Here is a 26,337-nt window from a genome sequence, read left to right as displayed (position 1 = left end):
AAAAGGTACCAAACTTTAACATTTTACAAAATTTAGCTTATAGTAACTTATGACCGCAAAATATTCATCTTTAATTATTGAAGGAAAACTCGTGAATAACTGAAGTTGTGAATGCTGAACTTGCGAATACAAAGGGAGACATGTATATTATTTTGATTTTGTATATATATAATTCCCTATTTCAAGTGAAAAAAGTGTAAAGATGTCTTAGATAACCAAATAATAAGTTAAATGATGCAGTTCTAGTCCATATTTATTTTATTGGTACTGTTTTATTTTAGAGAGGATTTGAGTTTGTGCTTTACTGTTGCATGTGTTAATACGCCATTGAATGTGCTATTTTGTGCCCTTGTTTTGGAGCAAAATGCTGCTATTTTCTGTTTTCAGCCAGATGAAAAGCAATTTTACTAACCAATTGTGATGTGTATTTTATTTATTAGATCTCAGATGGTCAAGCAGATGAACGATCAGAGTCCCCATATGAAAGTGCTGATGAGACCCACACAGAACTGTCAATATCATACAAAACAAACAGATATGAACGAGCAGCAAAAAAAGAATATGTATGCCAGGTAAGAAAGCAGTTTTGTTAACCATTTTGTGACATTTTCTTGGATATTTGTATATCAATCTGTAACAAAAATGTCACTTATTCATGATAATAAAAAAACTCTTAAGACTTAACAAAGAAGCAATGAAATCTTTGAGTTTGGTGGAACCAGGAAGGGGAGAAAATAATTAAGCTCTTGTGAAAGTTCTCAAAATGTTATTCTATCCCATGGACAATTAGGTTATTGAAGAAGCTGTTTGCTTTCATTTTTTTCTGAAATATGATCGATGAAAGTGGGAGGAATAATAGCTTACTGGAATAAAGCTTTCAAATCACAAATATTTAAACTTTTGTGTGCCACATTTGTAGGTCTCTATTTCTTCCCAACCTTAAAAAGGCATTTTCTATATTTAAACAAATGTTGTAAATGAGCTGTGATTTTGGAATCAGTGAAAATTAGCCACCCCCTTAAGCAACAGCATAAAAGGAAAATTTTATAATGGTGTTAAATGTGTAAGTAATATGTGAATTGCTTTTACTGTGTGGGTACCAGCAAATTTTCACAAAGAAATGTATGTAGTAGTGCTTTCAAATAAGTTGTAAATATATTCACGTATCCATGTAATTTATCTTTGGTATCTACATATTTTCCTGGCTTATTTTTGCATTCCTGAGTTTTAAAGAAACTGCACATAAGGACCATTTTCTTCCCAACCTTTTCATCTGGAACGCTACATCTTAGTATCACTGTGGCTTGAAGTTGATTAAAGAAGCAGTTAAGGAGAGCAGAAAGAATATGGTGTAAAAGGAGATCCCAGGCAGCATTGGTTCATTAAAGAAATTTTCAAAATTATTATAATAATAATAATCAGGTAAAGGGGGCTAAGAGTATTTTTTTTTTTTTTTTAAATATGGTTCAAAGTGTAATAGGAAAAAAAACTGTTTTTTAATTTTTTATCTACTTTGGCTTCTGGTGAAGAAAGTGTTATATCGAGGCTTCCGGTGATGTCACATGGCTGGTTAGAGCACAAGCTTCGACCCAGTTGAGCCAAAATCTCCTTTTATGAGTGAGTTTTCTACCTTCCTATGCTCTTTTGTTGATAATTGGCTAGCACTGCCCTACAACACTTAAAGATGCTGGCACTGGAAACTGAATGATAGTCTTCTAAGGGAACCCCTGATTGTACACAAGATTGAAGAGTCTATTTAAGACTTCTTAAAGCAGGGGTAGGCAATTCCGGTCCTCGAGAGCTGGAGCTAAGTCAGGTTTTCAGGATATCCACAATGAATATGCATGAGGCAGATTTGCATCTTAAGGGGGCAGTGCATGCAAATCCATCTCATACATATTCATTGTGGATATCCTGAAAACCTGACCTGTTGACCCGACTATATGATTCTTTGCAGGAGGGAGCACATCTGCTGTTTTTTTTATGAGGTTGGCAGGAATTACTGTTATCCTGAAGCTGGGGAAGGATATTACTCAGTGTGGAAGCTATAGGCCTATTTTCATTACTTTGGATTGATACTAAGTTGATGGCATATATCTTGGCTGATAAGTTATTTGTATGTATGCCTTCTCTGGTTCATCCAGATCAGGTGGGATTTATAGAAGGCCAACAGGCTGCTGATGGCATTCGGCGGGTGCTTAATTTGATGTGGAGGGGCCTGCACTGGAGGGTTATCCTGAGTGGCAGTGGCCATTGATGCGGAGAAGGCATTTGACCATGTCATTTGGAAGTTTATGATTTGTGTTCTCCGTCGCATGGGTCTGGAGGAACGTTTCATCTCTTGAATTAATTCCTTGTATAATACACCTTTGGCTTGTGTCAAGGTTAATGGGATATATTCCTCGGTGTTTGAATTGAAGAGGGGGATGAGACAGGAGTGTCCTCTTTCTCCGCTACTGTTTGCATTGGTCATCAAGCCTTTGGCACAGAGCATCCATCACACAACTGATATTCAAGGGATCAGGAGGGTGCAGGTCACTGATGTATTCTGTGGTCTGAACTGTTTTATGGTTATAGTACTGTTTGTCATTGAGCGACTTGTTTGATATATGTTATTTTATATTATCCCAGGACAAGCAGGCATGATATTCTCACATGTGGGTGACGTCATCTACGGAGCCCCGATGCGGACAGCATTACTCACAGACCCGCATCGCTGGTGCATCCTCTGCCTGGGGGCCGATCATCCAACAGAAACTTGCCCCTGGTGCGCAACCTTCCAACACCAGGCGCTCCGCCAACGACGGGCCCGCATGGCGGACCTATTTGCTGCTGATCAACCCTCGACCTCGAGATTGGCCCCGGCTTCGGCCCCGGCCTCGGGTACCTCGGCCCCGCCCCGGAACTCGACCTCGAAGACCCCGAGCTCTCAGAAGTCTTCAGCTCCGGGTAAGTCCCCTCTTCCTTCCTCAGGTTCCATACCTCCAAAGAAGCCAACTTCGGGGACAATGGCCGAACAAGGGGGAAGTTCCTTGCCCACGGCCCCGGCGAAACCCCCGAAGACCTCGGGATGTGCCTCCACCACTCGGGAATGCTCTGAATCGAGATCGCCCCCGGTGGAGTGCACCGCGGCCTCGGACATGCCGTCGATGCTGTCCGTGCCGGTATTCCAGGAGCTGCTCCGAGCAATGATCACAACAGAGCTCTCCGCTGCCATGGCTCACCTTCAACCGGCCTCAACCTCGCGTGCGCCGGACCAGCCTGAGCAACGCGTCGAGACCCCTCGAGGCAAAGCACGCCGTTTTCGCCGCCTCTCTTCTTCTTCGGATTCCTCTCTGAGGCACTCGAGGCGCGCGTCCCCAGCGGAGCACCGCGGGGCGAAACGAAAATCGAAGCCCCTCTCTAAAAAGGCCCGGAGTTCGCCTCCGGTTCGAGGCCGCTCCCCCTCGACCCAATCGGGGGGCCCCCTACAGGTTACCGAGCTGTCTCTCACTAACCCACAGCTCCTACTGACTCCCCCTCGGACCGGGGCTCCGGTCCGAGGCTCCAGGCTTTCGCCGAGGGAGTCCGGGGAAGGGTCCCAGACCCGACATCGGTCGGTACCCCGTACCCCGGCGTCGTCCCCGAGGGGCTCCTCGAGGCGACGCAGGTCCTCGACCCGGGAGCGTTTCCACAGCGCGTCCCCGGCATTGGATCGAGGGTCCGAGCGAGAACCTCACTATTCGAGGGAGGCTTCCCCTTCCTTCTCGGCAAAACGGAGGTCTCGGTCACCGTCACCGCAAGGGGCCACGGGATCCCACCGAAATTCCTTCACGAGGTTCGTCCAGGACATGGGACGTGCCCTTGACTTGGACTTACAATCCGACTCGAGGTACTCCAAGGAGTACCTGGCGGAGCTGGATATGCCTTTCCCGCCCCGAGAGTCCCTCCGGCTACCGCTGAACCTGGTACTCCGGCAGACCCTCATAAGGAACCTCGAGACTCCCTACATGGTGACGGCGGTCCCATCTAAAATAGAGTCTAAGTACTGAACGGTGCCTTGCCCGGGGTTTGAGCAACCACAGTTGTCCCACCAATCCTTACTGGTGGAGTCTTCTCTGAAGAAAGCTCACCCCTCTAGAGTGTCCGCGGCGGTTCCTCCTGGACGCGAAGGCCGGACACTGGACAAATTCGGACGCCGTTTGTATCAGAACTCTATGATGGCCTCTAGGGTCCTGAACTACACTTTCACCTTTTCCTCCTACCTGAAACACTTCATTGGGGCTTCCTTCTCGGGGGACCTACCGGCCCCTCGTCAGGCAGCGTTTGGCCTCCTCCTCAAGGATTTTTCCAACCTCCGACTGCACTTGTTCCATGCCGCTTACGATGGCTTTGAACTGTCTTCCAGGGTCGCAGCCTTCGCGGTGGCCATGCGCCGACTGGCGTGGCTAGGGCTCGTCGATATGGACCCTAACCTGCAAGATCGGTTAGCTAACCTCCCTTGCATCGGGAAGGAACTGTTTGACGACACCATCGAGGCAGCTACGAAACGGTTGTCGGAACACGAACGTTCCTTCGCATCCCTTGTCCGGCAAAAACCTAAACCGCAAGCCTCTCACCCCTTCCGGGGATTGCCTCGCCACTACCCCCAGAAGTCTACTCCGGCCTTTTCCAGACCGCCGCCGCGTCGCCCCCAGGCTCACTCTAGGGCTCCACCAAAATCACAGCCCACTGCGCCTGCGAAGCCGTCTCCGTCCTTTTGACGGGATGAGCGGACAGGGGCGGGCCCCCTCCGCACCACCAACTGGTCTCCTTCCCATCGGGGGCCGCCTACAAGCCTACTACCCTCGCTGGGAAGCCATAACGTCGGACTCATGGGTCCTTGGCGTGATCTCATCAGGGTACTCGCTCAACTTTCGGGAGGTTTCTCCCGACAGCCCACCGAGTGCATGTCCTCCCAATCGAGCGCAGCTGTCCCATCTCCTCTCCGAGGCACAGGACCTCCTTCGCCTGCGGGCAGTGGAACCGGTTCCCCAAAATCAAAGGGGCCAAGGGTTTTACTCCCGATACTTCCTGGTACCGAAGAAGACGGGAGACCTGCGCCCGATCCTGGACTTGAGACGCCTGAACAAATTTCTGACGAGGGAAAAGTTTCGGATGCTTTCCCTTCCGATTCTTTACCCCCTGATCGACGAGGGCGATTGGCTCTGCTCCCTCGATCTGAAGGAGGCCTACACCCATGTTCCGGTGCACCCTGCTTGTCGCAGATTCCTCCGCTTTCAGGTGGGGGACCTCCACCTACAATACCGGGTCCTCCCCTTCGGCCTGTCCTCGTCCCTCCGAGTCTTCACGAAGTGCCTCGTAGTGGTCGCGGCTGCCTTGCGCTCCCAGGGTCTGCAAGTATTCCCATACCTGGACGATTGGCTGATCAAAGCCCCGACCAGGGAGGGACAGGGTCTTGGCCCCTCTGCCAGGAGGCCTTACGGCTCTGGGAGTGGGCGGTCTCCCAAAACATCTCCCTTCGAGCGGTTTACATCCAAGGGGAACAAAACTGCCTGGCGGACAGGCTCAGCCGCCTCCTCCAGCCACACGAGTGGTCCCTGCATTCTCAGGTGCTGCGACAGGTGTTCGACACGTGGGGGACTCCCCAGATAGATCTGTTCGCCTCCCCTGACAATCAAAAACTGCCTCTCTTCTGTTCAAGGATATACTCCCCGGACCGTCTCGAGGCCAATGCCTTCCTCCTAGATTGGGAGGGAAAGTTTCTCTATGCGTTCCCGCCGTTTCCTCTGATTCTGAGGACGCTGGTCCATCTAAAATCTCTGAGGGCCACTCTGATCTTGATCGCTCCTCGATGGCCCCGCCAACCTTGGTTTTCCTACTACTTCAACTCAGTGTCAGGGAACCTCTGCTTCTGCCTGTCTTTCCCTCTCTGCTATCTCAGAGTCGGGGTTCACTGTTACATCCCAATCTTCAGTCTCTTCATCTGACTGCTTGGTTTCTTTCCCCTTGACTTCATTCCCTGTATCTCAGTCGGTCAGGGAAGTGTTGGAGGCTTCTCGGAAAGTCTCGACTAGACTCTGCTATTCTCAGAAGTGGACTAGATTCTCATCCTGGTGCTCCTCTCACCGCCAGGACCCGGTTTCGGTCCCTGTGTCTTTGATTCTGGAGTATTTGCTCCATTTATCTCACTCTGGCCTGAAGACCAATTCCATTCGAGTCCATCTCAGCGCCATTGCTGCCTTTCATCAGCCCCTGGAAGGGAAGGCTCTTTCACTCCATCTCTTGGTTTCTCGTTTCATGAAGGGGCTTTTGAATGTTCATCCTCCCCTCAAACCGCCTCCGGTGGTTTGGGATCTTAATGTGGTTCTAGCTCAACTGATGAAACCTCCATTTGAGCCTATGGATAAGTGTCATCTTAAGTTCCTCACTTGGAAAGTGATCTTCCTACTCGCTCTCACTTCTGCTCGGAGGGTTAGCGAGCTGCAGGCCTTGGTGGCGGACCCACCTTTCACGGTATTCCACCATGACAAGGTGGTCCTCCGCACTCACCCTAAGTTTTTGCCTAAGGTGATATCTGATTATCCCAGGACAAGCAAGCAGCATATTCTTGACTGATGGGTGACGGCACCGACGGAGCCCCGGTACGGACACTTTTAGAGTGATTGCACTCTAAGAACTTGGAAAGTTCTAGATGCCGCACCGCGCATGCGCGAGTGCCTTCCCGCCCGACACAGGCGCGTGGTCCCCAGTTTCTTAGTTTCCGCGGAGCTAAGAAGACGCGTTTTTTCAACGGCCGTTTAAATTTTTTCTCTTCGCCTTCCCGCTCGCATAAACCCTTTTGGCTCTATTGCCTTTTTTCTTTTATTTTATTTTTGTAAAAAAAAACCTTATATTTTTTCTTCAATTTGGTTTTTCCCCGGCGGGGCCTTCTGCCACCATCGAGGCCTCGGCCTTCGATTTGGCGGAAGCCGTTTTTCCTTTCATGCCCCCTCATCCAGGGTTCAAGAAGTGCCAGCGGTGTGCACGGCCTATCTCCCTTACGGACCCGCACAACTGGTGCCTACAGTGCCTGGGTCCGGAGCATCAGGCTTCCACCTGCACCCGCTGTGCCACGTTGAAAAAACGTACATTGAAGAATCGTGAAATTCAACAGCGATTACTTTTCGGTACCGATATGTCCGATCCCGCGACATCAACACCGGCATCGGCTCCTGTACAGTCGGCACCCACCTCGTCGACACCGCGTGACACCGCGCCGGCGTCGCAACACCCAGGTAAGCCGGCTAAGAAGCCTTCCCCGCTGGAGCGTCCTCCGGTCTCGATTGCAGCAAGTCCAGTCCTGCCGACCGTGAGGTGCCAGCGGAAGCGCTCCGCCCCTATTGAGGTGAGTCCCTCGACATCGGGCTCCTCATCTCCGGGGTGTAGAGCGGCACCGCAGGTACCGCAAAAGAAAAAGGCGGTACCGGTGCCTTCCTTAGATGATCGCATAGCGGCCATCCTCCAAGTGCAGCTCAAGGAGCAGTTACAACAACTCCTTCCAGCTATCTTGGCTCCGAATCTCCCGGTGCCGGTCCGCATTGAGCCGCCGGTACCGGCAGTGAAACAGCCTGTATTGTTTGCATCCGCTGTTTCGGTACCGGTACACTCGGCCTCATCGGTGTCGATGCCACTCCTCGCACCGGAGCCGACAGCCCACCACCAGTCGGTACAGACTTCGGCACCGATGCGACCGGTAACTTCTCCCGGTACCGCATCGATGAGGTCGGGTAAATCACTTCGCAAGTCCCGACACTTGGAACCATCCACCCCCGAGTCTCGGGACCGTAGTTTCCATATTAGGGACCCTGATCTGTGGGGTGATTCCGAAGAGCCTTTTCTATCAGAAGGTGAGTGTTCTTCGGATGAGGATGATCCTGTTATTCCTGACCCATCCTCCAAACATGATTCTTTGTCTTTTTCTTCCTTTTTAAAAGACATGTGTGAATCTCTTTCCATTCCTTTGGAGGCTGAGTCTAAAAAGTCTAAAGCCTTTCTTGACGCTCTTGACTTTGACCAGCCTCCAAAGGAATTTTTGAAACTCCCTCTTCATGACATCCTGAGGGAAACTTTTTACAAAAATTTAGAGACTCCTCTTACTATCCCGGGAGCTCCCCGCAAATTGGACTCTCTGTACAAAGTCATCCCTATTCCAGGGTTCGACAAGCCCCAGCTCCCACATGAGTCTCTTCTTGTGGAATCTACACTTAAAAAGTCTTCAGGAGCTAGTGTTTATGCTTCTGTCCCTCCTGGCAGAGAAGGTAAAGCCATGGACAAATTTGGTAAGCGTTTATACCAGAATGCGATGCTCGCTAATAGATCTGGCAACTATGCTTTTCATTTTTCTTTCTATTTAAAGCATCTCCTTACCACCATGGCTTCTTTTGAACAGTACCTTCCTGAGCGAAAATGACTGGCTTTTCACCAATGTTCCTCTTCACTTTTCCAGCTGAGAAAATTTATGGTAAGATCTATTTATGATACTTTTGAACTTACCTCCAGAGCAACAGCTATGTCTGTGGCCATGCGCCGCCTTGCCTGGCTGAGGGTATCCGAGCTTGATGTCAACCATCAAGACCGGTTGGCTAATGCACCGTGCTTGGGGGATGAGCTTTTTGGAGAATCTATGGACTCAACCACCCAAAAGCTCTCCACCCATGAAACACGCTGGGATACTCTCCTCAAGACGAAGAAGAAACCTCCACCGGCACGGCCTTTCAGACAGCAATCGGCCTACCAACGCCGTTATGTGGCTCGTCCTTTGCAGTCAGCTCCACAACAACCTAGGCGGCAGCATCAGCAACAACGGCAGACACTTAGACCACAGCAGCAGCAGCCTGTCAAGCCGCCTCCTCAACAAAAATCCACGCAGCCCTTTTGACTTACTTCTCCAGGGCATAGCCAGCGTCCAACCATCTTCCCTTCTACCTCAACCTATAAGAGGTCGTCTTTCTTTTTTCCTCAGCCGGTGGGAAGTTATCACTTCGGACCTAGCGGTATATAAGTAATAAATTACATTACATTACATTACCAATGGGTCCTCAACATCATCCACCACGGCTACTCTCTCAACTTTCAGAACCTCCCGGTCCCAAGTCTACCAAAAGAGTCTGCTTTGAACTCTCCTCAGTCTTCCCTCCTTCAGGAGGTTCAATCCCTCCTCCTTCTGAACGCTATAGAGGAAGTTCCTCCAGAATAAAAGGGGCAGGGATTCTACTCCCGTTACTTTCTAGTTCCCAAAAAGACAGGAGATCTCAGACCAATTCTAGATCTTCGCAATCTCAACAAATGCTTGGTCAAAGAGAAATTCAAGATGCTATCTTTAGCCACGCTTTATCCTCTTCTCAATCAAAACGAATGGCTATGCTCCCTCGATCTCAAAGAGGCATACACTCACATACCGGTCAATCTGACCTCCAGACAGTACCTCCGCTTCATGATCAATCGCTGTCATTACCAATACAAGGTGCTCCCCTTCGGTCTTGCCTCTTCTCCAAGAGTGTTCACCAAATGTCTGATTGTGGTAGCTGCCTTTCTACGCTCTCACCGCCTTCAGGTCTTTCCTTACTTGGACGATTGGTTAATCAAGGCCAATTCATCTCAGACAGTACTCCTGGCCACCAACCAAACCATCCTGTTTCTACAACTTCTGGGGTTCGAGATCAATATTCCCAAATCTCATCTCATCCCCACTCAGAGACTTCAATTCATTGGAGCGGTGCTGGACACAGTCCTCATGAGAGCATTTCTGCCGACCAACCGTCTTCAGACTATCCAATTTCTCTGTCAGCAGGTACTGCTTCAGAGTTCCATCTCTGCCAAACAGATGATGATACTCTTAGGTCACATGGCTTCCACAGTTCATGTAACACCCTTAGCACGTCTTCACCTGCGCACTCCTCAATGGACCCTTGCTACCCAGTGGTCCCAAGCAACGGATCCTTGCTCACGACACATATCTGTGACATCATCTCTTCGTCAGTCTCTACAATGGTGGTTGATATCCTCAAATCTCTCCAGAGGTATTCTGCTCCATCTACCTCCTCATCAACTAGTCATCACCACCGACGCCTCCCCTTATGCCTGGGGAGCTCATTTGAACGAATTCCAAACTCAAGGCCTTTGGACAGCGCAGGAAAAGAAGCATCACATCAATTTCTGGAACTCAGAGCGATGTTTTATGCCCTCAAGGCCTTCCAACACCATCTCTTTCCTCAAGTCCTCCTGCTGTGCACAGACAATCAGGTTGCGATGTACTACATCAACAAACAGGGTGGAACAGGCTCTCGCCTCTTGTGTCAGGAATCCCAGAAAATCTGGACTTGGGCCACAGCTCGCAACTTATTCCTGAAGGCAATTTACATCCAAGGAGAGCAGAATTCATTAGCGGACAAGCTCAGCAGAATTCTCCAACCTCACGAATGGACTCTCGATCCTTCAACCCTACAGTCCATCTTCGATCAATGGGGCACTCCTCAAGTGGACCTCTTTGCAGCTCCTCACAATCATCAACTGCCCCAATTCTGCTCCAGACTCTATACTCCTCACTGTCTGGCAGCGGATACATTTCTTCTGGATTGGTCCAATCGATTCCTGTATGCTTTTCCTCCTCTGCTGCTCATACTGCGGACCTTGTTCAAACTCAAGAAGGAACGAGCCACCATGATTCTGATTGCTCCACGGTGGCCCAGACAACATTGGTTCTCCCTTCTCCTTCAACTCAGTTCCAGAGAGCCTTTTCTACTTCCACTGTTTCCTTCTCTGCTTACGCAGCATCAGGAGACCCTTCTGCATCCCAACCTCCAGTCTCTACACCTGACAGCTTGGTATCTCTCGGGCTGACTTCACACAACTCTCTTCTATCTCAGCCCGTTCGTTCTATTCTAGATGCTTCCAGGAAGCCCGCCACTCTGCAGTGTTACCATCAGAAGTGGACAAGGTTTTCTTCTTGGTGTCTTCTTCATCATCATGATCCCACGTCCCTTCCAGTGGAGACCTTGTTGGATTATCTGCTTTCTCTGTCTAACTCTGGCCTCAAATCTACCTCCATCAGAGTCCATCTCAGTGCTATTGCTGCTTTTCATGAGCCAGTCCATGGGAAACTCCTTTCAGCTCATCCCCTGGTCTCCAGATTCATGCGAGGTCTTTTCAATGTTAAACCACCTCTTAAAACACCTCCTGTGATCTGGGATCTTAATGTGGTTCTCTCCACTTTGATGAAGCCTCCATTTGAACCTTTGGCGACTGCCACTTTCAAGTTTCTCACTTGGAAGGTACTTTTCCTTATTGCTCTTACCTCTGCCAGGAGGGTCAGTGAGCTCCATGCACTAGTTTCTGATCCACCTTTCACAGTCTTTCATCATGATAAGGTGGTTCTACGTACACATCCAAAGTTTCTTCCTAAGGTTGTTTCTGAATTCCATCTCAACCAATCTATTGTTCTGCCTGTCTTCTTCCCGAAACCTCACTCTCATTCTGGAGAACAAGCCCTTCATACTTTGGACTGTAAGCGGGCTTTAGCTTACTATTTGGATCGTACTAAGCCCCACAGATCATCGCCACAACTCTTTTTGTCCTTTGATCCTAATAAATTGGGTCATCCTGTTTCTAAGCGTACGCTGTCGAATTGGTTGGCAGCGTGCATTTCTTTCTCCTCTGCTCAGTCCGGACTGACACTGGAAGGTTCTGTCACGGCCCATAGAGTTAGAGCTATGGCAGCATCTGTAGCTTTCCTCCGTTCTACGCCTATTGAGGAAATCTGCAAGGCTGCCACTTGGTCCTCAGTTCATACTTTTACATCACATTATTGTCTGGATGCATTTTCCAGACGGGATGGAAAATCTGTTTTGCAAATCTGTTTTGCAATCTGTTTTGCAAAATTTGTTTTCCTAATGGCCAACCTTCCCTCCATCCCTCTTTTTAGTTAGCTTGGAGGTCACCCATCAGTCAAGAATATGCTGCTTGCTTGTCCTGGGATAAAGCACAGTTACTTACCGTAACAGGTGTTATCCAGGGACAGCAGGCAGATATTCTTGCGTCCCACCCACCTCCCCGGGTTGGCTTCTTAGCTGGCTTATCATAACTGGGGACCGCGCGCCTGTGTCGGGCGGGAAGGCACTCGCGCATGCGCGGTGCGGCATCTAGAACTTTCCAAGTTCTTAGAGTGCAATCACTCTAAAAGTGTCCGTACCGGGGCTCCGTCGGTGCCGTCACCCATCAGTCAAGAATATCTGCCTGCTGTCCCTGGATAACACCTGTTACGGTAAGCAACTGTGCTTTTTCATCTCAACCAGTCCATTGTTCTGCCTGTGTTCTTTCCCAAGCCCCACTCTCACCCTGGAGAGGTGGCTCTCCACACTCTTGACTGCAAGAGGGCGTTGGCTTTTTACCTTCAACGCACTCAGTCTCATCGGACAGTTCCACAATTGTTTTTGTCCTTTGACCCTAATAGGTTGGGACGCCCAGTTTCCAAGCGCACCTTGTCCAACCGGTTGGCTGCTTGCATTTCTTTCTGCTACGCTCAGGCTGGTCTCGCGCTGCATGGTCGAGTTACGGGGCATAAAGTCCGAGCGATGGCAGCTTCGGTAGCTTTCCTCAGGTCCACGCCTATTGAGGATATCTGCAAGGCTGCCACGTGGTCTTCGGTTCATACTTTCACCTCTCACTACTGCCTGGATACACTGTCCAGAAGCGATGGCCGGTTCGGCCAATCGGTATTACGTAATCTGTTTTCTTAAATTGCCAACTTCCCTCCACCCCTTCGTTATTAGCTTGGAGGTCACCCACATATGAGAATATCATGCCTGCTTGTCCTGGGATAAAGCACAGTTACTTACCGTAACAGGTGTTATCCAGGGACAGCAGGCATATATTCTCACAACCCGCCCACCTCCCCGGGGTAGGCTTCTTTGCTGGATATGTGAACTGGAGACCACGAGGAGGGGATGCGCCCTCTAGTGGAGCAGGAGGCACACATGCGTGGTGCAGCACAGCAAGCTTGAATCTTCAATCAAGTTTGCTTGAAATGCTGTCCGCATCGGGGCTCCGTAGATGACGTCACCCACATGTGAGAATATATGCCTGCTGTCCCTGGATAACCCCTGTTACGGTAAGTAACTGTGCTTTTTTTATGTAAGTGTGTAATTCAACCTGGATAAGGGCGGGGGATAAATAAATAAACAAAAAATGGTGAGGAACATAAGATGTCGCTCTTCGCTGATGACATTTTAGCTATTATTGAGGGTTCAGAAACTTCTTTAGCGGCATTGCAAGGGCAGATGATTTTTTATGGTTCTCTTTCTGGGTTTAAGGTGAATCTTTCCAAAACAGAAATACTGAATTTATTGGTTTCTGCAGATTCAGCTTCCTTTTTGCGGAACAGACTGCCCTTTCGGTGGGTAAAGGGTCATATTTGATACTTAGGTATTCAGTTAGGGGTGGACTTGTCTGCTTTATTTGCTGCCAATTATGCTCCCCTTGTCGCTTCTCTGACCAGAGATCTAGCCAGGTGGGATAAGCTTTACTTGTCGTGGTAGGGGTGTATGGAGGCCATACAAATGTTGGTATTCCCATGATTTCTGTTCCTATTCCAGGCATTACCGGTATACATTTCTCCAGCATGGTTCAGAAAATGGCATCGTACATTTCATTTTGGGAGTGGGGTCATGTTTAGGAGTCGGGTTGAGGGGGAACTGGGGTTGCCCAATTTGGTGTCATATTATAGAGCTGCCCAACTTCGGCCCTTGGTGGAATGGCATGCGGATCTTCTTAATTGTGGGTACGGTTAGAACAAGGGGACACACCTATCTGTAAAGAGATTTTGACTCTTTACTATTTATCATGGGTGGGATTGTCTAGAGGAGAAACTTTGGCTATAGCTAATCCTTTTACACAGCTCGCTTTGCGAGTTTAGAGACAAAGACTTGGGTGTTAAGGGAGAGAGGGGGTGTTTCCTTTTTCTTTTTTAATTATTTATTTATAGATTTTCAAATTACATATCAAGCATCCACTTGTACAGAAAGCTAAAGATAAAGCAAGTAATCAAAATATTCAAGTACAACCATAATAGGGAAAGTTAGCATAAGAAAAATAAGATACAATTCACAAAGAAAATTTTTGCTTAAATTCAGCTCAAGTCTTCAAATGGGGATCCAAGGTGTAGCATTAGTGAGTTATACTAATAAGAAGCCTAAGGCAAAAAGGAAAACAAAGGACTAATTAGCATGGATATCCATTATTCTAAACAGCACTCATGTTTTTCCCTCTTCCAGGCGTGATACTGACAGGAAAGTTGGCAGGGATCAAAGAAAACATATTTTCTCATACGTGGGTGACGAAGAAAGAATGTCAATGACACCAGAATGAGCAATAACACCAGGTTTTAGGGCTAGATTCACTAACCCTCCGATCCGTGTCCGTTTGCATGCAGGCCAACAAATTCACTAAAGGCCTGCATGCAAATGGAGACAATCGTTGGCACATTCCCAGCCAACTGCACGGATCGCTAAAGCCCTGACAGTAGTGACTGGAGAAACAGCTTCCTGTCACTGCTGTCAGGGCTTCTGCTGGCTTTTAAATTTTTTTTTTTTTAATCGGGCAGATATTTTGCATGTTTACACACACAAAATATCTGCCCAGTTTAAAAAAAAAAAAATTAAACCCCCCTCCCAACAAGTGCGCCGAACACCCTTCCCCGAACCCCACAAAAAATTTGCTGTGACGCCGCTTAAAATTATGGCAGGAGGGTTCCCACTCCTTCCTGCCATCAGTCCCACCCACCCAAAAACTAACGGCAGGAGGACTGCCAACTTCCTCCTGCCACCCCCCTCCCCTTACCTTTCATGGAGAAGGAGGGGTGCTCAACCTCTCCAGCTCCAGGCCTCTTCCGAAGCTGGCCGGCTAGGCCCAGCCCACCCTGCCTAAAATTATGGCAGCAGGGTTCCCACTCCCACCTGCCATCAGTCCCACCCACCCAAAAACTAACAGCAAGAGGAATGCCAACTTCCTCCTTACACCCCCCTTCCCCCGGATACCCCCTCCCCATTCCCGGTCCCCTCGGCACCCCCCCTCCCCATACCTTTCACGGAGCAGGAGGGGTGCTCAACCCTTCCTGCTCCAATGCCTCTCGCGACGCATCTGAGGTCTTAGGCCCCACCCTGTGCATCAAGTGATGCATGGGGTGGGACCTAAAGCCCTGATTGGCTGAGACGCCTCAGGTTTCTCCCTTGGAAGGGGCTTGGGGCACCTCAGCCACAGGGACTTCCTTAGGGAAGAGTCTAAGGAAGTTCCTGATTTAGGGCAGCAGAGAGCAGGGCTTTTAATGGAGCTGGAGAGTCAAAAAGACGTTTTCGACTGGTTCCCAGCAGTTGCTTTTTGGGTTTACCGGCCAGCCCAGTCGGATCGGGAAATTTGTTTAGTGAATCGCATCCTTACCTACTTTGCATGCAGTTCCTCTCATTTGCATGCACAAATTCGAAACAAATCGCAGGAGAGGTAAGATCCCAAATAAAGTCCAGAGCTACCTCTTGGGTCTTTTCTATCAAAGGAAAAATTTAAATTTGATTTTCTCACCAGCTGATATTTTCCCTTGGCAATCAATTCCCTGTATTCAGTTAACCACCGAAGCTGTTATCATCTCAGTTTCTACAAGGCTCTCCTGCAGATGCAGGGAGTTCGTTTCCATATTCCCCTCTGCGCTCTCCTTGGCCTCTGAGGGGAGGTGCATATCACCTTCCGGGAGCTCAAATCTGAGGAGGAGGGTGGAGGTGCTCTTGCATTGGGACTCAAAGTTGTTTCCAAGCCCAGGGAGACGACATCTGTTCCGCCTTTCCGGTGCGTCTCCAGCGGGGAAGTTACCGACGCCCCTGGCATATCCTGCATTCGCCGCAGAAGCTCTTCAATATTGCCGAAGGTGGATGCACCAGATCGCCACGAGACTCCAGCGGCACTTCGTCCTCTCCTCTTCGGCATCTTGGGGTAATTATATTACCAAAAAAGAGTCAATAGTCGTAGTTTGAATGAGCACTCTGTAGTGTGTTGCTCAGCTAACTAGACCAGCAGCCATCTTTCCTTTTTACCTTTGCGGCATTTTCTGGATTTCCAGCCGGGTAGGGAAGGAGGTCTTTTTTTACATGTGGAGCAGATTGGGCTTACAATATTTTGGGCAATTTTTACAGAGGGAATGAATTCAGGAGTTTGCTGAGGTTAGGGAGCAATATCAGCTGTCCTCCGGAGACATTTTTCCTTATCTACAGGTTAAGGATGTTTTTTACAACGGCATAAACAGACTCTGGTTCACTCCTTTCTGAAAGACCCATTTAAGGAACTTTTGGGGGCACTGGTGGTATGGGGTTGTATTTCCATACAGTGTGCTTTGTGTAGTTTAATTTTGTGGTTAACCATTATGTGTTGTTAATAAGATTACATTGTGTATGCATATATGACAAATGAATGGAAAAAATGGTGTTACAATTAGTACTATTATGGGGGCGGAGTTTGGGGCAGAGATGGGTGGGGTCTGACCCGCAACTTAGCCTGTTTTTTGGATTTCGGCCCCTTAATTTGATTGACACACCTGCTTTAGAATATCTCCCAGATCCTGATTGCTTCCAGAAAAGATTCCACTAAGTGGTCATATAATTTTAAATTAAAAAGGTTTGCTTTCTGATGTAAGGGAAAGGCCCTAGATTTTTTATTTCCTTGCTTGAAACTGCTTGAATCTGGTCTCAAAATCAACTCCATAAGGGTTCACCTCAATACTGACCATTACCATGTGGAAGGTAAACACATCTTGTTGCAGCCTCTAGTTCATTTTATGAGAGTTTTGCTTTTGACTTAAGCTGACCATAAAACCTCCTGCAAAGTCATGGGATCTGATTAAAGCTCTTTGTGAGCCACTTGGCACTTTCTGTCTGAAGTTTTTGACCTGTAAGATTTTATTCTCTGTGGTGGTCATGCAGAATCAGCAAGGTTCAGGCCCTAGTGACTGATTGCCTTGCACAAAGTTTCATCACAACAGCATGATTTTCCATATGCATCCTAAGTTCCTTACAAAAGTTGTCAGATTTCATTCTTAATCATTCAATTGTTCTGACGTCCTAGTGAATGCACTCTGCATACCTTGCCCTTCTATATGGAGTGGACTAAAGCCAATAGGTAGTCCATTGAGCTTTTTATTTCTTTTGACCCAATCAGGATGAGAGCAGTTATCAGTAAATACACTTTGTCCCATTGGCTAGCAGATTGTGCCTTTTTCACTTATGCCCAAGCTGTACTCACTCTGGAGGATCGTACCATAGCTGCGTCGATAGCCTATTCGAGGGCAGCCTCCTTTGAGGAGATTTGCAAAGCTGCAACTTTGTCTTCCATCAACACATTCACATCTCACTTTTCCCGATGCATCAGTTTGGTCAGTTTTTTTGTTTGGTTAATTTTTTTAAGTTTAATCTTTTATTGAAATTTGAAACAATATAAACAGCCAAAAAACAATACGAAAAATATTGTACTTTACAATATATCATTTAAACTGAATGGTGGTGGTAATGATTTTTGGTTTTTCCCATGTTGCACCTGCAGAACAGGAATGTATGTAAGTTTAGTTTAATTGGTTGTTTGCTGGCCTTGCTTTGTTGTAAGTCTCTATTATCCAGTGTTTTGTTGTTTTTTAGTGAGGCTAGTAGCTAGCTATCCCCAGCTGTATTAAGTAATGTACTACTTATACTTGGAGAAAATGAAGTTCTGTAGCAAGTGTTCTCTGAGGACAGAATAACACACATTCTTTAGCACTCTCCAGACCGGTAGAGGTTAATCTTACAAGTGGGTATATATCTCATCATGACCAGCAGATGGAGGCTGAAACAAAACTGGAATAGTACATAAGAGGTACCTTCCCCTATTCCTATCAGTCTTCTTTCAGTCTCCAGCAGGTGTTGAGTGAGCTGTACCCATCTCCCTTGGTAGGGTTCTTGGAATTTGTTTAGGGGTTTCTAGTCTCTGTTTTTAGCCGGTTTGAGCTTGGATGGGCCCTGTTTGGGGGTGTCAAACCCGGCGGATCTTGTGCTGAGTCCCTCCCCCCATTTCTTCCACTTCCCCACATTTTTTTAGAGGAGCCTCAGCAGTAAGCCTTGCCCCCTAAATCAAGCATGGCATATTGCTTTGAGAGCCTGTGGAGTCTGTTCTAAAAAAAAAAAAAAAATCTTGAGGTAGTGCCGGTCTGCAGGGTTGCTTTCCCTTTAACTATGCTATAAATTACTGTATTTTTTGACTAACCGGCACTTTTATTCTAACTAGGTCGCGTATGGAGCAATTGAGCACCTCTCAGGGGGAGAGGTGCACAATTTGGTCCAGACACGAGGCACTCATGGCTAGCCTGAAAACAGCTGTTCGGGCCGGTGTGGTCGTGGAGCTCCATCGGCAGCCACTGCAGGCATCCAAGACTCCCCGGCCTTAGTGCCTCTTGAGTTGGCAGGGTGCAGTGGGGAAGCCCGGAGGGATTTCCTCTCAGCTGATTTTTGTTAACAGCTGATGCCGGCTTGCCTGCTTTAGTGGCTGGGACAGTTCAGGCTTCCCAGCCGCTACAGGCCCTGGAGGGGTTATTTTTGGTGGGAACTAAGCCATTTTAACAGACAGGCCCCTCCATTTTGTCTGAAACCTCAGGTGACCTTCTCCCTGTATTGGAAAAACAGGGGCAGATTTCAGCTGGGTCCCCTGTGGTGGCAGGGAATCCCATGGGACCCCCTGGGGGGTTTTCCCCCTGATTTACATTTTTCTTTGTGCAGAGCCTATTTTCAGGCGGCTGGGGGGGGTTCCCTCCCACCTCTTGTGGCTTTGCCTCCCTCTTCTCCTTTGGCGTCCCCTCTTCCCTTGTTCAAGTGCCCGTGGGTGGCTTGGGTTGCAGATTGGTGGTCAGAGGAGCGTATTGACCTGGATGAGGACCTGGACCCTTTTGAGGAATTCCCGGATCCTCTCGAGGGGACAGCTGCTGGCAGCGGGGTGTCGGGTTTCCCGCCTTCTGGCATAGAGGCATCCATGGTGCGCCTTTTTCAGAGAGATGAGCTACCAGACCTGATTCAGCAGGTCTCCTCGGTGCTGTGTTTTGAAGAAGTGCCACCAGAGACCCCGTGTGTTGGGGACCCTCTTAGGGGGATCCACGCTGTTTCCTGCTCTCTTCCTATGGATCAGGGTATTCGGGATCTCATACCCTTGTTGCTGTAAATAAGACTGTAGATCCTCGGGGAAATCAAAATTTTTAGTAACGTTATTCAAGGTGACACGCATACGTGCCGGATAAAAAAAAGGCCATACTGGGCTTTCAAGCGTTTAAGTTCAGGCCGCATAGCCAAAAATTGCTTCCGTCAATAAGCTGTAGACTTCACCAGGTCTGGCAAAATTAGAATGGTGTGATCTTGCAATTTTAAAGGAGCTTTGCCCTTGGCCGCATTCAGAATAGCCAGCACTTGCGGGTACCTTGGGCCTAGGGTATTTGGAATTACACAGGCAATTTGAAGGGACCTGATGGGCCCTATCAATTTCCATTGGCAGGTCAAAATGAAGATTGAGTAATTCCGGTATGAATTTAACACAGAAACTGATGGGATCAGCCGCTTCAGGGATCCCCAAAATACGAAGATTATTACGGCGACTGCAATTCGCCAAATCCTCAACATCAGTCTGTAGACGAGAAATCACCTTAACGTATCAACAAGTAAAGACTTCCTTCCAACTTCGTAATGCGAGTATCTAAGGCCTCCATTTTCTGACAGAGTGAGTGAATTTGTTCAGATTGAGCCTCAACTTCGGATCGTAAATCTTGGATAGCCTGGTGGTTTGCCAGTAGCATTTCTTTAATTTCAGCAAATTCAGTCAGCATTGTTGACGCTAAGGCCAGACTTGGAGGTTCTTTAGATGAAGCCAACTTCGCCAGTGAGGGCAGATCCGGTTTAGCCCTCTTGGCTGATTGTAGTGCAGCAAACGCTGCATTGATTTGCTGTGTTTTAGATTGTGCCATAGCAGAAGTCACAAGTAAAATATATCAAGGCGGTGAGGATATGTAGAAGTAGATGATAAAATAGGATACTAGTAGGCCTGGCAGGAGCTCACCAAAACACGTCCGTTCACATGCCTCGCTAAACCACGCCCCCAGCACTATCAGTTCTGTGCACCTCCCTTTGACCTGGCCATGGCTCTCCGGACATTCACCAAGGTGTTGGTGGTCGTTGCGGCAGCCTTGCGGTCAGAGGGCATTCTGGTGCATCCCTACCTGGACAACTGGTTGATTTGGGTGAAGTCGTTGCAGGAGAGCACCCAGATTACAGCTCGGATGGTGGAGTTTTTCTAGTCGCTCGGATGGGTGGTCAACCTTTCCAGGAGTCAGTTGGTCGCATCTCAGCATCTGGAGTACCTCGGGGTTTTGTTCGACACCTCCTTGGGGAAGGTCTTCCTTCTAGGGGCCCGGGTACGCAAATTGCAATCTCAGATTCGCCTGCTTATGGCGTCCCGGTGTCCTCGGGTGCAGGATTTCCTCCAAGTCTTGGGGTCAATGGCGGCATCCCTAGACTTAGTGAGGTGGACACGGGCCCACATGCGTCCTCATCAGTATGCTCTGCTCCGGAGATGGTCACCCCAGAGGCACAGTTTGGATCTCCCTGTTCCTCTGCGAGGCTTGGCGCGCTGCAGTCTTTTTTGGTGGCTCCAGACCTCTCCTTATTCAGGGGACGAGTCTGGATCAACCACAGTAGATGGTGTTTCTCACGGATGCTAGTCTCCTCGGTTGGGGAGCTTAGTGTCTAAGTCACTCAGCTCAGGGCACCTGATCCACAGAGGAGGCATCCTGGTTGATCAATGTGTTAGAGACAGAGCCGTCCATCTGGCGCTATTAGCCTTCTGCTCCTTCTTGTTGGGCAAGTTGGGCAGAGTTCTGTTGGACAATGCTATGGCGGTGGCTTACATCAGTCATCAGGGAGGCACCGAGAGCACTCAGGTAGCGCAGGAGGCGGCTCTGCTCATGCTCAGGACATCTCGGCCTCCCACATAGCTGGAGTGGAGAATGTTCAGATGGACTTCCTCAGTCGTCATGCATTAGATCCCAGAGAGTTGTGTCTAAGCCAAGTGGCCTTTCAGTTGATAGTGCAGCCCCTGATGGACCTGATGGCCACGAGTAGCAATGCCAAACTGCCCCACTTCTTCTGTTGTCGCAGAGTCTATCAGGCCGAGGATCTGGATACTCTGGTTCAGCCATGGCCAACGGAGGAGCTGTTGTATGTGTTCCCTCCGTGGCCATTAGTGGGCAGAGTTCTTCTCCGCATCATTTGTCATCTGAGTCTCGTGGTTCTGGTGGCAACGGATTGGCCTCAACGTCCATGGTATGCGGATCTGGTGAGGTCTCTGGTGGCAGATCATCTTACTCTGCCTCTTGGACGACCTTCTGATGCAAGGTCCCATTCCAGTGTTTGATCCGGGTCCCATCTGTCTTATGGCTTGGCTGTTGAACAGGGTTGCCTAGGTAAGAAGGGGTATTCAGACAGTGATCTCCACTCTTTTGGGGTCCCGGAGGCTTTCTACCTTTTGGGCTTATGTGAGGGTTTGGTGTCTATTTGGGGAGTGGTGTGCTGTGTGTGGAGTGGTATCTTTTCGTGCTTCCCTGCCTAATATCTTAGAGTTCTTGCAGGATGGCCTGAATAGGGGACTGGCTTGGTCTTCTCTCTGGGTTCAGCTTGCGGCCTTGTCAGCCTTTTGTGGGTTGTTGAAAGGTCAACGTCTGACTGCCATTCCTGATGTGATTTGCTTCTTGCGGGCGGCCAAATTGCTCAAGCCTCCTATATGACCCTCTGTGCCATCTTGGGATCTGAATCTGGTTCTTTGTGCTAGTACGCCCTCTTTGAACCGTTGGGCGCCTGCTCTTTGAAGGCCCTGACTCTTCAAGCGGTCTTCTTTTTGGCCATTCCTTCAGCTAGGTGTCTTTCTGAGCTGCAGGCTTTCTCTTGTAGGGCTCCCTTCTTGGAATTTTCTATGGAGTCTTGAGGCCTGTTCCTTCCTTTCTGCCAAAGGTAGTTTCTCCTTTTCATGTCAATCAGGCAGTGGTCCTCCCGGTGTTGGGTAGTTGGGAGGGATCTTCTGTGCGGAAGCAGTTGCATAAGTTAGATGTCAGTCGGGTTCTTCGCTCTTATGTGCAGTAGACCCAGGAGATCCGGAAATCAGATCATCTCTTTGTCCTTCTAGCGGGTCCTCATCAGGGGGATGGCGCTTCAAAGGTTACTATTGCGCTTGTTCCGGAATTTCTCAAGGCTCATTCCACTGGAGGTAGAAACATAGAAACATAGAAAATGACGGCAGAAAAGGGCTATAGCCCACCAAGTCTGCCCATTCCAAAGATCCGCCCCCCTGACTTTACTCTCTTAGAGATCCTATGTGAATATCCCATTTTCTCTTAAAATCCGGCACGCTGCTGGCCTTAGTCACCTGCAGTGGGAGTTTGTTCCAATGATCGACCACTCTTTTGGTGAAGAAGTACTTTCTGGAATCGCCATGAAACTTCCCTCCCCTGATTTTCAGCGGATGCCCTCTGGTGGTCAAGGGTCCTATGAGACAGAAGATACCATCTTCCGACTCGATACGGCCCGTGACATACTTAAATGTCTCAATCATGTCTCCCCTCTCTCGTTCCTCAAGTGAGTACAGCTGCAATTTATTCAGCCTTTCTTCATACGTGAGATCCTTGAGCCCCAAGACCATCCTGGTGGCCATTCGCTGAACCGACTCAATTCTCAGCACATCTTTCTGGTAGTGTGGTCTCCAGAATTGAACACAATACTCCAAATGAGGTCTTACCATGGATCTGTACAGCGGCATTATGACTTCAGGTCTCCTGCTGACAAAACCTCTACGGATACAACCCATCATTTGCTTTGCCTTGGAGGAAGCCTTCTCCACTTGATTGGCAGCCTTCATGTCACCACTAATGATCACCCCTAAATCACAATCCGTCGTGGTCTTGGCCAAGGTCTCACCATTTAGTGTGTAAGTTCTGCACGGGTTTCTCTTACCCAGGTGCATTACCTTACACTTTTTAGCATTGAAGCTTAGCTGCCAAGTCGATGACCACTGTTCCAGTAGTAATAGGTCCTGCGTCATACTGTCAGGCAAAATGCTTTTACCTACTACGTTGCAAAGTTTGGCGGCGGCGGCGAACAGTGATACTTTTCCTCTAAGTACTTGGGTCATATCTCCTATGAATAAATTGAATAGAATCGGGCCCAAGACCGAGCCCTGTGGTACTCCACTGGTCACGTCTGACGTTTTGGATGGGGTACCGTTTACCACCACCCTCTGAAGTCTACCGCTTAGCCAATCCCCAACCCATGTAGTTAGAGTGTCCCCTAATCCCAGCGATTTCAGCTTGTTCAATAACCTGTGGTGTGGGACGCTATCAAAAGCTTTGCTGAAGTCCAAATATACTATGTCCAGCGACTCTCCGGCATCCAGTTGTCTAGTAACCCAGTCAAAAAAGTTAATTAGATTAGATTGGCAGGATCTGTCCTTGGTGAATCCGTGTTGGTGGGGATCACGTAGGTTGTCCTCGTCCAGGATTGTGTCAAGTTTCTGTTTGATCAGTGTTTCCATGAGCTTGCTCACTATAGATGTGAGACTCACTGGTCTGTAGTTTACTGTGTCTGTCTTGCAGCCCTTTTTGTTATCCCACGATAACGTTAGCAGTTTTCCAGTCTAAGGGGACTCTTCCTGTGCATAGGGAAAGATTGAAGAGCACAGATAATGGTTCTGCCAGGATTTCACTCAACTCTCTGAGCACCCTGGGGTGTAGGTTGTCCGGCCCCATGGCTTTGTTTACTTTGAGTCTTGAAAGTTTGTAGTAGACGCTACTGGGCGCAAACTCTAAATCTTGAAACGGGTCTTTCTGGCTATCTCTTGTCCGAAGCTGTGGACCGGCTCTCGGCGCTTCACAGGTGAAGACTGAGCAGAAGTATTCGTTTAGTAGTTCTGCCTTAGCAGAATCTGATTCTGCAAAGTTTCCGTCCGATTGCTTAAGGCGTTCTATCCCATCTTTTTTTCTTTTCCTGTCACTAATATACCTAAAGAAAGATTTAACCCCTTTCTTAATGTTCCGTGCTAGATCCTCTTCTATTCGGAGTTTGGCCTCTCTGACTGCTTTTTTGACAGCTTTAGATCTGTCCAGATAGTCTTCTTTCGCCTCCCGTTTTCCTAAATGTTTGTAGGTGCTAAATGCTTCTTTTTTCTCTTTAACGAGGTCCGAAATTTCTGTACTGAACACTGGGGTCTTTTGTTTCTACGGCGCTTGCTTACTGTTTTTATGTAGCGGTTTGTTGCTTCATGTAGGGTGGATTTCAGAGTTGACCACATATCCTCCACATTGTCAGTTTTTGTTTGGTTCTGTAGCTCCTGATGGACAAAATCTCCCATGCGGTCGAAGTCTGTGCCTCTAAAGTTGAGGACCCTCGTCGCTGTGTTTGATCTAGAGAAACCTTTCTTGAAGTTAAGCCACACTATGTTATGGTCGCTGGAGGCCAGTGCATCTCCTACTGATACCTCCAAGACGCTGTCTCCGTTGGTGAGTACCAGGTCTAGTATCGCCTGGTCCCTTTTGGGCTCTAATACCATTTGCTTTAGTCGTGCACCTTTTATGGAGGTTAATATTCTTTTGCTGCCACATGTAGTCGTGGAGAGTGTGTTCCAATCTACATCAGGCATGTTGAAGTCCCCTAACAGTACTGTGTCCCCACGCAAAGTGATGTTCTCTATGTCCTCGATTAATTCCATGTCTAGGTCTTTCTGTTGTCTTGGAGGTCTGTATACCACACCAAGGTATAGGCATTTTTCATTCCCTCTGGCCAGGTTCACCCAGAGGGATTCCCTGGTGTATCTAACATCTGTGATTCTGGTAGTTTTGATGTTTTCCTTAGTGTATAGTGCTACCCCTCCTCCTAACTTGCCCTCGCTGTCACAACGAAGTAGGTTGTAGCCTAGTATAATCATATCCCACCCATGCGAGTCCGTGAACCAGGTTTCGGATATTGCTACCACGTCTAGGTCGGCGTTCATTATCTCAGTCTCCAATTCCAGAATTTTATTGCCCAAGATGTGTGCATTAACATACATAGCCCTCCATACCTGTGAGGAGATTCCCTTCTGAGTTAGTGTGGCTCCTAAATTATCGTGTATAGTATGGGTACTTACCTTAGACTCAGAAGTGTGGGTGCGACTCGCCTCATCAGGGTGGTTTCTTACTGCTCTGGAATGTGAGTATGTACCCTCCCCCGACTTACCTAGTTTAAAGCCCTACGGAGTAGGCGGGCCAGTCGATGTCCGAATACGTTCTTACCTCTCCTGGTTAGGTGGAGTCCGTCTGGTCCCTGTAGTCCCTGGAGCGTCTCACCATGGTCTAGGAATCCAAAGTTCATCTCTATGCACCATTCATGAAGCCATTCGTTAGTCCGTTGGATACGCTCTTCTCTAGCTCTGCCTTTGCTTCTTACTGGGAAAATCGATGAGAAAACCACCTGTGCTCCTATCTGCTTCAGCTTCTTACCCAGGGCTCCAAAGTCTTTGGGAATGCTCTCCGTGGTACTCCTGGCAGTGTTGTTCGTACCTACATGGATGAGAAACATAGGAAAATGATCATTGGGCTTTAGAAGTTTGTCTAGACAGGTGGTGACATCCCGGATCCTGGCTCCAGGGAGACAGCAGACCTCCCTTGACTGCAAATTTGGCCTGCAAATTGGTCCCTCAGTGCCCCTTAGCATGGAGTCCCCAATGACCACCACTCTACATTCCTTCCGGGGGAGCCGATCGGCGAGCCCTGGGTTCGAAGTTATGTGCTGGGTATCCTACTGAGCTCCTTCCACTATTTCCTCGGTGGTTCCTTCTTGTAAGATCTGAAATCTATTCCTCAGTGTGAGTTGTGGGGTTGTTGTAGAACTACCCTGTTGGAGAGAAAAAGAAGAAGAAGAAAGTGAGAATGAAGTGGGTTTTCTTTGCTTGCCCGTAGAGGAGGTTACCAGTTGCCAGGGACCGGCATCTCTAATCATTTCCTGTACTCCAATTGTTGAATTTAGAGATGTAGGTTTGGGCGTGTCGAAGAGGGACTTGTCGTGGGTTCGCTCTGTGATATGGGACAGTTCCAGGATAGCATCATCGATGAAGGCCTCGTCATCCCTGATGCTCCTCAGGCGTTTCACCTCCTCCATGAGGCTCCCTTGTAGTTCCTGCATGATATCCTCGTCTACGTTTACCTGTCCCAGCTCCTCTGTCTGCGTAGAGATTGTAGCGTACCGTAGGAGGGGGATGGTC

General features: G+C 48.5%; 1 protein-coding gene across 6 annotated transcripts in view; it reads left to right on the top strand.

Moving 5' to 3' along the window:
* Positions 1–26,337, top strand: part of NSD2 (nuclear receptor binding SET domain protein 2) — a 521,650-nt gene that overhangs the window by 305,666 nt on the left and 189,647 nt on the right. For all 6 annotated transcript variants that reach the window (XM_033950948.1, XM_033950940.1, XM_033950930.1 and 3 more), the window contains exon 11: positions 441–572. In XM_033950948.1, the coding sequence (XP_033806839.1) occupies positions 441–572 (132 nt within the window). The remainder of the gene's footprint in view (positions 1–440; positions 573–26,337) is intronic.

This window comes from Geotrypetes seraphini, chromosome 1 (assembly GCF_902459505.1).
Source record: "Geotrypetes seraphini chromosome 1, aGeoSer1.1, whole genome shotgun sequence".
Classification (NCBI taxonomy): Eukaryota; Metazoa; Chordata; class Amphibia; order Gymnophiona; family Dermophiidae; genus Geotrypetes; species Geotrypetes seraphini.
Note: the sequence above shows the minus strand (reverse complement) of the source record. Positions and strands in the feature narration are given on the sequence as shown.